Genomic DNA, 13602 nt, shown 5'->3' on the forward strand with positions numbered 1-13602 from the left:
GTGGGTGTGGGGGGAGGGACTTCTGAGATGACTGGAGACAGGCGAGACCTAGTGTTAGGGCCAGTGACTACCTCAAGTGGCCCCACCACTAGCTCCCTGGGGATGGGGGAGGATCAACCCAAGAATGCCAACTTTCAGGATGGGCAGGCTCCACCTGTGCTTCAGGGCTAGCCCTGCCCACCTCCACCCCGCGCCCCCCAAACAAACCTAGGCAAGCCAGGTTTGGGGGACAGGTTCATTCTGCTCCCTCCTTGTCTTTGGAGCCCCTGTCCCAGGAGATAGTGGATGAAGGGCTGTTTAAATCTTGGCTCCACAGTTTTTTTGCTGTGACACCTTGAGCAAGTCCCATTACCTCTTGGAGCTCTGCAGTCAGGTGCTGCAGTCCTCACTGGAATCAGCTAAAATAACAGATGTCGACTACCTGGTATGCATAAATGCCTGCTGGACAGACACACACTGGAATCGCCTCTCCCCACAGCTGTCCCCTACCTGGCCTCCTCTATTGCTCCCGGTGGTCAGAGCCCTGTCTGAAGCTCTTGGTCCAAGGGCATGCTGATGCTTTTGAGGGCTGGAAAACCCCATCTGAGCTCCCTCCAGAGGGTCCAGGACCCAAGTTCAGATGCATCAGGAGGAAAAGTGAAGGCTGCCTCTACCAACAGAGCAACTGTGGCAAAACAAAGGTATTTAGATCATGCCAGGAAGACACTACTGACCGTGTGAAGATCCAGGATGCCATGATGGACCACAAGTTTTCTGGGCCTGTGGGTAATCCCAGGACAGTATGGGATGATTTGGGGCTACTTTTCTGTAATCGTATTCATGGGGTTTTATGCATATTCATTTGTGAATGTAACTGTGATATTTATTTCACTGTGGACTAAGTCCCACCCAATGGGCAGAGTCTAGTGCTTGGTGTGGAGGAATAGTCAGGAGACTGGTCCTCAGACCCTTGCTTGAGGGAAGAGGCACAGCCCAGGCCACCTGAAAAAAGAGGTACACTTAAAGAATGTGTGAACTGAAGAAGACACCAAAGTCCAGTTTGTAAACTGTTCTGCTATTTCATTTATTCAACAAATATTTATTGAGCAAGTACTGTTCTAAAAGCTTGCGAATCATCAGTGAGGAAAATATACCAAAACCCCTTGCCCTCATGGAGCTTAAATTCTAATGGAAAGAAAGAGACACTGTAATAAACATAAGTAAATTATTATATTAGGTGTAAGGACAATAAAAAAAATTTAAAAAGTAAGAGAATTCAGGAATGGGAGAGGGTTAAATTTGAAATAGGTTGGTCAGGCTGGATCTTCTGAGGAAAGTGACAATTGAGCAGACTAGAAGGAGGTAAGAGAGTGGGCCAACCAGAGATAGCAGGGGAAGAGGACTCCAGGCAGTGCTAAGGCCCTGAGGTAGGAGTGTGTCTGGTGTGTTGGAGGACCGGAAGGAGGCGGGGGACAAGAGTAATAGGAGAGGATAGAGTGGTAATGGGAGCCAGGTCCTGTTGGGCCATCTAAGGGCTTCCACTTTTACTCTGGGAAAAATGGGGAGCACTTGGAAGGTTTCAAGCTGAGCAGGGACATGATTGACTTATGTTTGAAAATAATCACTTTGGCTTCTGGAAGGAGAAGTATCATGGAGGGATAAGGCTGGAGCAGAGAGCCCAGTGGGGAGGCACTTGCATTAATTCAGGTGAGAGTGGATGGTGGCTCAGACCTCAGTGGCGGAGTTGAGGTCATGAGAATTGGTAGGATTCCAGATACATTTTGACAGTGGAGCCAACAGGATTTCCTGGTGGGGCTGTGAGAGGACTCAAAGGTGATTTCGAGCTTTTGTCCTGGGCTGCTGGAAGGAGGGAGTTTCCAATAACTGAAAGGAGGAAGGTGCCTTCAAACAACTAAGGTGAGACGTTAAGTTCGAGATGGATGTACAAGTCTGGAATTTTAGAGGGAGATGTGGGCTGGGGATAACATTCAGGTTATGGTTCAAAAGATGTTTAAAATGTCCATAATGCTATGGAAGTCCGCTCTGGGATAATCTTTCTGGAGGGTGATTTGGTAATAATTCAAATATTTAAATGTACATACACTTTGGCCAAGCAATTCTAATTCCAGGATATTATATTATCTAATTCTATGATATTATCTGTATATTATACACAGAAATCCTGTACAAGGTAAAGTTCATTAGCAGGGACCTGGTTAAATAACCCAAGATATTTCCATACAGTGGGTTCTCTTGCATCTGTTTTAAAAAACAGATGAATAAAAACAGTCCTTTATGAGTTACTATAGAACATAAATGGGAAAAAAAAGCAAATGGCTGGACAATATATATAATACATATAATATATAACATAATATGTCATTTGTGCTTTTCAAAAAAAAATTTTAAAAGCTGTAGATATTGGTGTTTGTACAGGCATAAAATAGCTGAAGGATACAGAAATAATATAAGGAAAGGAATTGAGAGGATGACACGTTTTATTCTTTATGTACTATTTGATTTTTTTTTTTTTTACCATGATGATGTATAACTTTTGAAACTTGAAAGTAAAAAGATTTTAGAGATAAACAAACAAAAATTCTGGTCAGCAGAACAGGTTTTAAAATGAAGAAGGCAACTCAAGAAATGTGCTTTGTGCTGACAAATTCCTCATAGGGAAAGGGGCTGGCAAGTAGTTCAAAGGTGGCCCTAACCCTTTGTTACTGGTTCAGAGTTTGAACTATTCACTGATTTGGTTAGTCAGAAGGCAAACAAATTGAATGCTGGGCACAGTGGAATCAGGGATGAACCCAGATCATTAGGCAGAGAGATACCAGTGGGAGAGAGAGATAAGGGTGGAGATGGGGGAAGCACAGAGGAAAGGGGAAAGCCAGAGAGGAGAGTATGTCATTCAGAGGGAATGGGCAGCAGCAGATACTGCTGAAAGGTGCAGGAAGATGAGGACAGAGTCGTGGCTGTTGCTACTGGAGGGTCGCCGGAGATCTTGGCCTATACAGAGCAGAGGAAACTGCAGCCAGAGGGTTGGTGGGGTCAGAAAAAGGGGAGACCTCTCCCAGGCTGGGTCAGACTCCCTGTGACCGACTCTGAGGCTGTTTGGAGGCAAGATGGAGAGGCCAAATGTAATAGCAAGAATCCATTGTCCTGTCGTCTGCAACAGGGAAGGGGGCCAAGGAGCCTCCACAAGTGGAACTGCTTCTAACTAACAAGACCACCTGGTCCGGGCAGGCGCACTCCTAATATTAGAGCAATGGAGGTCCCCCAGACTGTTCCACTTCTCTTCCCACCTATCGTTCCTTCTGCACTATTGGGGACCTTGCATTTGTGTAACAATTGACAAACCAGCCCACTTGCCCAAGCTCCCTCCACCTCCCACAAAAGCTACCCCTTAGTGCACATACCAGCCAAGCAATGGAAGGAAGGAAGGCCTTAAACAAGAAGCCTGCACAGGCCTTGTCAATAGCTTAGGGTGTTTGGGCAAATAATTTTGGCGTTGCAGGTACTTGGATGGCAGGCATGGGCCATGTTACTTTGGCCTCGTGGCTTCCTCTCTCTGTAGAGAAGGGTGCCTCTAGAGGAGAGCAAGAGCAAAGTCCTTTCAAGGACACAGTCCAGGGCAGGGGCCCTGCCTTGCCGGCTCTGAGGACAGGAAAAGTACTGGAAAGGACAACTGAAGGAGCTAGGCCTAACCAAGAGAAGCGGAAGTGGGCCAGGTCTGTGGGCAAGCCTCCTCAGGCTCATCTCAGGAAGTGGTTTTCAAGCTGTAAGGTAGACAGACTCACTCCAGGAGTAAAAAGTAGCTAGTTGTATCGCCTATGAGCAGAAGCCACACTGTGCCAATGATGGCAGTCAATGTGATGTCAAACTGCTGCCCTGGACAAGTGCCATCCTCTTCCCGAACATCTCAGCGGATGACAGAAGTACCCACCTGCTTGCACACTCAGGATATTTGAGAGTCATCCTTGACCCCTCTTCACTCTCACTCCCATCATCCATCAAGTCTCGTCAATTCTACCTTTCAGATCTCCAATCAATCCCACTCTTGAACTTCTTTCGTTTCTTCCTATATACAATGCTCTCTACCAGCTTTTGCACAGTGGGGTCTTTCTGCATCAAGTGCCCTTTATCGTTCTTGCCTGGCTTACTGCTACTCATTTTTTTTAATTAAAAAAATTGAAGTATAATTTATATACAATAAAATTCACCCTTTATAGTGTACAATCCCACGAAGTTTGACAAATTCATACAGTTTTGTAACCACTACAATCAAGATATAGAACAGTTCCATCACCTCAAGAAATTTCTTCATGCTCTTTTGGAGCCATCACTAGCTCCTATCACCAGCTCCTGGCAACCACTGATTTTTTTCGTTTTGCATTTTCCCAATTGTCTGAAAAATGGAATCATTTAGTATGTATATAGCCTGTTGAAGATAGTTGCTTTTACCTAGCATAATGCATTTGATAATATATCTATGCTATTGTATCAATGGTCTATTTCCTCTTTATTGAGAGTATTCCGTTGTATAGATGTACCATAATTTATTTATCCTATTACCAGCGGATAGGACATTTGGTTTTTTCCCAGGTTTGGAGATCATGAGTAAAGCCGCCTTAAACATTTGCGTACTGGGTTTTGTTTGGGAGAATACCTAGGAGTGGGACTATTGTATGTGTAACTTTATAAGCAACTGCCAATGTGTTTTCCAGAGCTGCAATACTAGTTTGTATTCCCATGCAATATATGAGAACTCGATTCGCTCCAAATCTCAGCAGCACTTGGTTGGTTGGTTGACTAATTTGTTTTTATTGATTTGCTGATTTATTTGTTGATTTATTTATTGATTTCACATTCTACTGTGTAGTGCTTTCAAACTGTGGTCTTAATTTCCACTTCCTCGATGACTAATGGTGAATCTACTCATTCTTTTAAATCTCTGCTTGGTCTTCTCTTCTTCCCCAAAGCCGCTGCTCATGTTCAATCTAGAGCCCGATTAAGTTCCTTTCCTTTGTGGTTCCATGACCACAAACATTTATCTCCACTTGGTCTTCACCCACTAAATTGCAGTTATCTTCTATTGGTGCCTTACGCTAAGCTCACCTGAATACAGGTGATACTGATGATAGGCATATTTATGACGATGACGACACCAACCAAGCCGCCCAACTGGGAGGCACAAGGGGAAAGGCGGGACCGGAAGCGGAAGTGCGGTGGGGAGTTAGCGGCCTTTTAGTTGCCATGGAGACTGGACAAGCCAGGGACCGATGGTCGGCCCAGTCTGGGTCCTACGCATTCGCTGGGGCAACGTGGACTCCATCCTCGCGTTTGACCCGGATCCGCAGCCCTAGCCAGTCCACCTGGCTGTCTTCCCTCGCCTATCCCGATGACGTCCACCACAGCTTCAGGACTTGGCCCCGCCGTCTCTCCCCGCTTGCGCCCTCGCCATCCCCCGAGCCGCAACTGCTGCGTCTGCGCCCCACCTCGCTGCGCACCCAAGACATCTCGCATTTGCTCACCGGCGTCTTCCGTAATTTGTACACGGCTGAAGTGATCGGCGAGGAGGTGAGCGCGAGTTTGATCAAGGCCCGCGGCAGCGAGAATGCGCGCCACGAGGAGTTCGTGGATGAGCTGCAGCAGGTAACACGGCCCCACGCCCCCGCGCTCTGTGTTCACCCGGGGAGTCGCGCCTGCGGACCGTGAGGGAGACCGTGCGTGGGATCCAGGGCGCGCCCCCGGGAAAGGCTGGACAAGTGTCAGCACCTGCTGGGTGCCGGGCACTGTTCCCTGCACTGGAGATGCAGCTGGGAAAGAGCCAAGTCCCTATCCGACATTCTGGTGGAAGGATACTTTATACACACACTCATACAAGTACACATATGCTGCACACGTAAGGCATGTATCTGTAACATTTACTTTTTTTTTTCTTTACACACATACACAGACATACAGACATACTTCGGAGATTTTGCAGGTTTGGTTCCAGACCACCATAATAAAGGGAGTATGCAATAAAGCTAGAGGTAATCTTTTTGCTGACGGAGAGTCTTGCCTCCAATTTATAAAAAATGCAACACCTGGGAAGCGCTATGAAATGAAGTGCAATAAAAGGAGTTATGCCTGTACTGCCTATATACATAAAAAGAATTGGGGCAGACAGCTGAATAGTTGCAGTTCCTTGGAGTTAAAATTAAAAGTCCCCCCCTACCTTTGGGATGCCTGCTTTTGTAACACAAGCCACAATTTTAACAGGCATTCATGCACAGATTTTAGGAGGCATGCCCCGTTTCTGGAACACAGCTCTGCTTCCTCATCTGTAGAAGGAGGAAAGCATCTGGCTTGAGTCCTCTCTGCTGGGTCCAAGTACGGTTATGGAGGCTCAGCTGAGCACTTTCAAGCAGCTGAGGTAGATAAACTGAAGGGCTGACAGCTGGAGGCTGTGTGCTCTATGCTCCCAGCAGCTCGGTATCAAGCCCTTCTTTGAAGGGGGATCTGGGCAGCACACCCCTTTTTCTACTACAGCGGTGTGCTAACTTGTATTTGGTATTTCAGAGTTTGGATGGCAGCTCTCTTTACTGTGAAATCTGGAGACAGGATTTCCAGTTTGCCTCTGTTGCTGACTTTCCTATGAAACCTTTAGGCCATTTTCTTCTGGGGGTGGCCCTCAATTTTTACATGTGTCAGGTTGGACCAGATGGTCTCTATAGTTCTGTGACTGCTCTATGTTTCACGGAAGCCCTGATGCAGAGGCGAGGTGGAGTAAAACCATGTGATCTCACCATATTTCCGTGCATTTGATTATCCACCTGCCAGATTCGGGAGCTTTATAAGCAGCGGCTGGACGAGTTTGAAATGTTGGAGAGACATATTATTCAGGCCAGTGCACGGGCCTATGCTGAGAAGGAGCGGTCCATACACCAGGCCAGAGTACAAGTCCTACAGCCCATCCTCAAGATGCCTCCAGGTGTGTATAAAGAACACCCCCGCGCCCTTCACTCTGATTCCCCAGCTGTGAATATATTACTGCATTTGCTCCATTGCTCACTCTCTAGTGTTTATCTGAATATTTGTAGAGCAAGTTACAGATGGCATGTTTCATTACCACAAAACACTTCAGAGTGCATGTTTCCCTAACAGGGTCACTCCTACATAACCAACATACAACCCTAAAACCAAGAAATCAGCATTGGCGCAACATTAACCTCCAATTCACAGATCCCATTCACATGTCACCAGCTGGCCCACAGTGGCTCTTTCTCCTCTCTGGTCCAGGAGACTTTCTATTCCTGGAATGCGAGGAGAGTTTGACATAGGAAAATTAATCAGTGTTAATCCACCACATTAACAGAATGAAGGAGGGGAAATCACATGATCATCTCAAATGACACAGAAAAAATTAGACAGAATTCAGCACTCTTTCATGATAAAACACTCAAAAAACTAGGAATAGAGGGAAACTACCTCAACATGATGAAAGTCATAGATGAAAAACCCACAGCAAACGTCAAACTCAGTGTTGAAAGACTGAAAGCTTTTCCTCTAAGATCAGGAACAAGAAGACAAGGATGCCTGCTTTCACCATTTCTATTCAACACAGTAGTGGAAACTAATCAGAGCAATTAGGCAAGAAAAAGAAAGCATCCAAATTGTAAAGGAAGAAGTAAATTATCTCTATTTGCAGATGATACGATCTCATATGTAGAAAACACTAAAGATTCCACTCCAAAAAAAACACAAACTATCATGTTAAGTCCTGTTTCCTTACTTTTCTTTTTGTCTTGTTCTATCTATTATCATAACTGGGGTATTGTGAAATCTCCAACTATTATTGAAGAACTGTCTATTTCTCCCTTTAGTTCTGTCAATTTTTGCTTTATTATTTTGATGTCATTAGGTGTGTAAATGTTTATAATTGTTGTATCTTGTTGCTGTATCAAAACTTTTATTAATATATAATGTTCTCCTTTGCCTCTTGTAAACTTTTTTTGCTATAAAGTATTTTTTGTTGTTGTTGTTGTTTATTAGAGTAGCCACTCCTGCTTTCCTCCGATTATTATTTGCATGGAGTATCTTTTTTTCATCTTTTTGCTTTCAATCTGTTTGTGTCCTTGGATCTAAAGTGTATCTGTAGATTGTACATAGTGGATCATGTGGTTTTTTTTTTATCATTCTGCCTATCCGTCTTTTGATTGGAAATGGGCCATGCTTTTCTGTTTTTTTTTAATATGTATCGTGATTTTTTTTTTTTTTTAATGAAAACTGGGCTATTGAATCTAATACTGTGGTAACTCTGGAAATCAGATTCTCCTTCCCCAGAGTTTGCTGTTTTTTGTTTTTGTTTATTTTTTTAATTATTGTAGGCTGTCTGTGCTGATGGTCAGCACAGGTATAAACTTAAGGTCGTCTTAGGTCTTTTCTGAGCCTTTCCTTGGGCATGTGCTGTTATATTCTAATTTTTCTCATATAGTCAATTGTTTTTGAATATACTAGTCTTTAATATCTCACTCTATAAGGGGAAAAAGAAAGATGAAGGGATGGGACAAAGGTGCTGGTCTTTTACATTCCCTGGAAGTCACTTCAGCTGGAAGAAGAAGGGTTTGTAACAATGAGGACAGGTGCAACAGCAGCAGCTACTGCTTTTTTTGTCTACTCTGTGATCAGAAGCAATTATCAGCAATCAAGAGCACAGATCCGAGATTTTTGGAAGATAGGGTTTTTTTGTTGTTGTTGTTCACCTAGGTTCCCACAAACTGTGTGCAGGTTACCCTAGAAACATGTTCACAAATGCCTACTATGGAATTGGAGATGAGGGATGCATAACTGCTACTCTTTTAGGAACAGACATTAACCACGATTTTCTGTTCATGTCTTTCCCTGGAAGTTACAAGCCTTCAACAGACTCCATAGTTCCAAAATCGTTACATTAGTCTGGTTCTGCTAGTACAGTTGTTGTCTAGGTGGAGAGGCAGATTTCTGGTGCTTCTCACTCATCTCAGAATCCTCTCTCGACAGTTCTTGACAGGCCTTTCATTCTGTAGGGTTCTAATGTTTCCTCATGACCACACTCAGACTCATTCTTGGCAGCAACACCACATAAATTATGCTGTGCTCTCCCCACTAAGGCATACCAGGAGGCACAGCTGATGTTAACCTTGATCACCTGGCCAGATTGGTGTGTGTTTGGATTTTTCCACATTAAATTCTCCAAATTATAATTGGTTAGTATTTCGTGGAAAGGCGTTCTCAGATTTTACCAATATCTTTTTCCTCATCAAAGCTCCATCACCACACGAGCAATCACCGAAAACTTTTCTCAATCATCCACCTCTTTGGTGATACTTTCTATAATCAATTTATTTGATAAAATAATTGGGTTATTTTTTCTTCAGACTTGTCCATAGTCTGGTTTTGCAAATTTCAACACTGTGGTGGTGGTTAAGCTGTTCTTATGATCCCCGTATTTCCTGCAATTCACTAATTAGTTCTAGAGACTTCACGAGGTTCAGGTTCAGTTTTGGGGAGGAGAGTGGAAGGGGCAAGACCACTTTATAGATGGTGCTGTGTGTTTCCTTCTGAAATGGTGCATGGTATCTGATGTCTCTCTTTTCATGATGCCGGCAGTCTTTGCCTAGATCTATTGTTTCATTGGGGTTGTAAATTATAATGAAATGCTAGGGGTACTGGCATACTTCTATAAAGAGAAATTTTTCAGCAACTACTTTGATGAATCCAAGATATGGGTAGGATTAATTTTTCTCCTTATTTGCTAGCTTTTAAAATAATGAGTTGGTTCCCCTAGCATCTTTCAAACATGACTAATGAAGTTTATTTAGTTTGTTTTTAGTATCATTATGAACTCATGGATTTCATAACTACAATTATATTTATTCTTATTGAGGCTTCAGTTGTCCCATTTTTGGCCAGTCAAGCCTTTTCAAGTTGACTCCTAACTCTTTTGATACAACAATAGTTTTCTTTGATAACATCCATACTTTCTGTGATGGTCAGATGTTCCAGGCTCATCTCATATAGTTATTGCCCTGGATTTGGAATCAGCCATTTCTCCAAGAAGCCCTGGTTCCTTTTATTTTCCCCAAAGGCTTTGATGTATCCTCCTGCTTCCCTGAAAAATCATCATTTTCTAGTGCTGTAGGCAGAAGGGACAACATTTTTAGGTTGGGGAGACCTGACATATCTGTGGTCTAGAAAGAGGGAGAAGTGGAGAATATAGTGGCTTAGAAAGGCATTACACTTTTGGGGTCCTGCTAGGGACCAGATGCTGTGTAAGATGCTTTGTGTAGGTTATTTCACTGAATCCTCCCAATGATTCTATAAGGTAGGTTTCTCTCCAATTCTTAGGTGCAGGAACTAAACTCAGAAAGAGGATCAAATAACTTCCCTAAATTCTCACAACTCAGAAGGGCTAGGACATAGATTTGAACTTGAGTGTGTCTGCAGTCAGAGCCTATCTCTTTCTTCTATCAGGAGGAGGAGGAAGGATGATTGACCAGGTAGTGTCACAGGAGGTTAGATGACTCCCTTAGGCTGTGGCTGTGAGCCTGAGGCCCTATCCTCTGTCAGGCCTGCCACCTCTGAGGCTCAGGTCCCATTAGATAGTAGACACTCAGCACAGATTCCATATCACCTCCTGTTTTCCTCAGCTCCACAGTACAGTCATGTAGCTGCCAGAATCTCTCCCTCACCTATGGACTTAGGTAGAGATTTTTAGTAGCAGATTCTTAGGAGGTTTTATTAATTGCCTGATATCCTCTGAGCCCTGAGAGTAAGATACTCTCTCTGTCTTTGGAAGGATTCTTTTCACTAGAGATCAGGGGAGATTAAATAATCAGTTAAGTGTTTTGTTTGTTTGTTTGTTTATTGTAGTGAAAGAAAACATTGGGAACTGGAAACAAACACCAGTCAGAAGTTCTCAATGACCTTTATTTCATTTTTTTTTTTTTTACTCAAGATAATATTAAGCTATAATAGGACATTGTCTGCCCTGGTTTCTCAGCCTTCTGCTGTTAATGTTTCTCTCTTTTATTTTAAAAGTAGCAGCAGTAGAGATGTTAATTTAGTTCCCTAGACGCTCCTCTTGTCCCTTCCTTTTAGTGTGGGCCAACGTGACCCAAGAATCTCTTTCATAACTTAGATGATTGATGGTGAGGACCTTCCCGTCAAACTTTTCTTAAAGCCCAGAGGCAGCCTTTCTTTGTTTGCTAGTACAAATGTCACAAGGTGAGAAACATATGTAAATGTCTCTCAGAGGGAGAAAGATCAGAATTCTGCAAAACATCTTGTGCTTTTCATTATCTCCCCTAGCTGATAAATTTTCCACATTATCTTTTGGGTACTGGAAGAGCCAACCTTTTTTGCAGAGCCATGCTCAGGAGCATAGGGGCAGTGCAGGAAGCACCCCCTTCCCAGGGGGGCGCGGGGGAGGATGGTCACAAGGCTAGTGCAGAGTTTTTCAAGGCTCATCTGGTACATAGTCCAAGCCTGACATGGAGAGAGACTTTCCAAAGCTCTGATAAACTGGCCCCTGCTTCTGCAGACATAACACCTAACCACCCGCACCCTGGGGGAGGACTGGACAGAGAGGACTGGCATCGGAAGGGAGAGGGTACATCTTCTTCCCACATGGCCTTAGCCCTTTTTATGAAAGTTTTATCTTTTAATATTTCAAATCGGCCATCATCGAAGTCCTCAAGAACTGGGCTAGATTGTGTCACCTCGGCATTGCTGCCACTCCCTGCCAAGGTCTCCATATTGCAAAGGAGAGGCCAGGGAGTGCATTTCCCAGATGGTTCCAGAATAGGTCACTGATGAGAGGCCCTTGCTGAGTTTTGGAAGGGGAAGATGCTGTTTTCAAGAAGCAGTAGCAGGCAGATGACTGAGCAGCTATGAATTTCACAGCGGCTTCCAGATAACTTCTTAAGAACCCCTTGCCTCAGTGCTGCTGGCTAAAGTTGTCAATGATGGCTTCCCTGACACTCCAGAATCCCTGACATTCAAACCCTTTATATATGATACACATGTAATAATTTCTGTTTTCCTGATCAAACCTTGACTATTACAATAACTAGACCAAATCTCAAAATTCCTAAATTAACATATTTAATGGGAGAAACATGTATTCTTCACTTGTCTCACCTATACACTTGGTTATAGGACCCTCCAAAGGGAAAGACCATTTTAAGTCACCATGTTGGTTAATGGAGCAAGCAACAAAGTTTGACAACTTCCAAATTTCCCCTTCATTCTATTTATTCTTGAATTTTATCAGTGTATTAATATACATGGTTTAAGAAAATCAAATAGTTTAGAAAATCTTCTAATGAAATATCAAGAGCCTTCACCCATATATATCATCATATATTTGTCCATACCCATAGAATGTATAACACAAAGGGTGACTTGTAAACTCTGGACGTTGGGTGCTAATGATGTGTCAGTGTAAGTTATCATTTGTAACAAATGTACCACTCTGGTGGGGGACTTTGATGGTGGGGGAGGCTGTGCTTGTGTGGGGGTACGGAGTATATGGGAAATCTCTGTGTCTTCTGCTCAGTTTTCCTGAGAACCTAAAACTGCTCAAAGTGTAAAGTCTATTGAAAAAAAAAAAAAAAGCCTCCACTTCACCTCTTCCAACCTCACTCCACTTGGTAAAGGTGGTCATTTCTAGCTTTAATTCTTCTGGAAACCTCTAAAAAATATGTTTTTACTACTATTTCTTGGCTCATCAACCATAAATATTAATTACTGACTTCACACTCTATTAAATGAGATTTCCTCTCTCACGTATCTGTTGGTCAGTTGGAGATGGGATGAGCTATCTGGGTTTGGCTGGCCAGCTTCAAGATCTGGGTCCAGCCGAATGTGGCTCCTCGCTGTAGGTTGGGCTCAGGTCTGTTCGTGTGGATTCATGCTGAGGTACCAGGTGAAGGGGCTAGAACTCTTCTCAGGGTCAAGAAAGCTCTTATGATGATGTCAAAGGAACAAGAGGAAAAACTACTGCACAAGCACATTTCAAGCCCACTGCCAACATCTCATTGGCCAAAGCACATCTCATTGGCCAAAGCACATCACATTTTCACCAAAGCAAAGGTGAAAATGTACACTCTGTTTCTAGTACCAGGAACTGCAAAGTCAGATGGCAAAGGGTACGGATACAGAGATGGGTGAAGAATTGTGGCCATTTATTCATCTCCCATGTTTCTCTTAATTCTATTTTGTTGTAGACCTCTCTGTAAGTAACACTATTTTAGCTCAAATAAGATCACAATGCAGCCATGCCCAAAGATTGGGCTTTTTTAAGTGGCTGGTAAACATTTGCTGATTAGTTTCTTAAATCTCAAAATCACCACAGGGTTCTGAGAAAGAATTTTGGTAGATGGTTTCGGCTCAAGGATGAAGAAAGATGGGTGTGGGTTCTTCAATATCAGTCTGGTTCAAAACACCTTTGTCCTCATTCCCTTCTATATAGTAAAGACCATCTTCAGATCATGTGTGGACAATGAGTTGCTACAGAAACATCATTTGATCTGCCCGGATGATTACTACAGCCATAAGGTGCCATTTTGCTCTGCCCCTAAAGGTAATGCTTCT

The 13602-nt window shown here is 43.4% G+C and overlaps 1 protein-coding gene across 1 annotated transcript in view; it reads left to right on the forward strand.

Annotated features, from left to right (window-relative positions):
- The first annotated feature begins 2582 nt into the window (after window positions 1–2582).
- Window positions 2583–13602, forward strand: part of DLEC1 (deleted in lung and esophageal cancer 1) — a 57295-nt gene continuing 46275 nt past the window's right edge. The window contains exons 1-3 of the mRNA XM_023537654.1: window positions 2583–5634; window positions 6808–6958; window positions 13481–13591. Coding sequence (XP_023393422.1) covers window positions 5236–5634; window positions 6808–6958; window positions 13481–13591 — 661 coding nt within the window. The 5' untranslated portion in view covers window positions 2583–5235. The remainder of the gene's footprint in view (window positions 5635–6807; window positions 6959–13480; window positions 13592–13602) is intronic.

This window comes from Pteropus vampyrus, unplaced genomic scaffold (genome assembly GCF_000151845.1).
Source record: "Pteropus vampyrus isolate Shadow unplaced genomic scaffold, Pvam_2.0 Scaffold1, whole genome shotgun sequence".
Taxonomy (NCBI): Eukaryota; Metazoa; Chordata; class Mammalia; order Chiroptera; family Pteropodidae; genus Pteropus; species Pteropus vampyrus.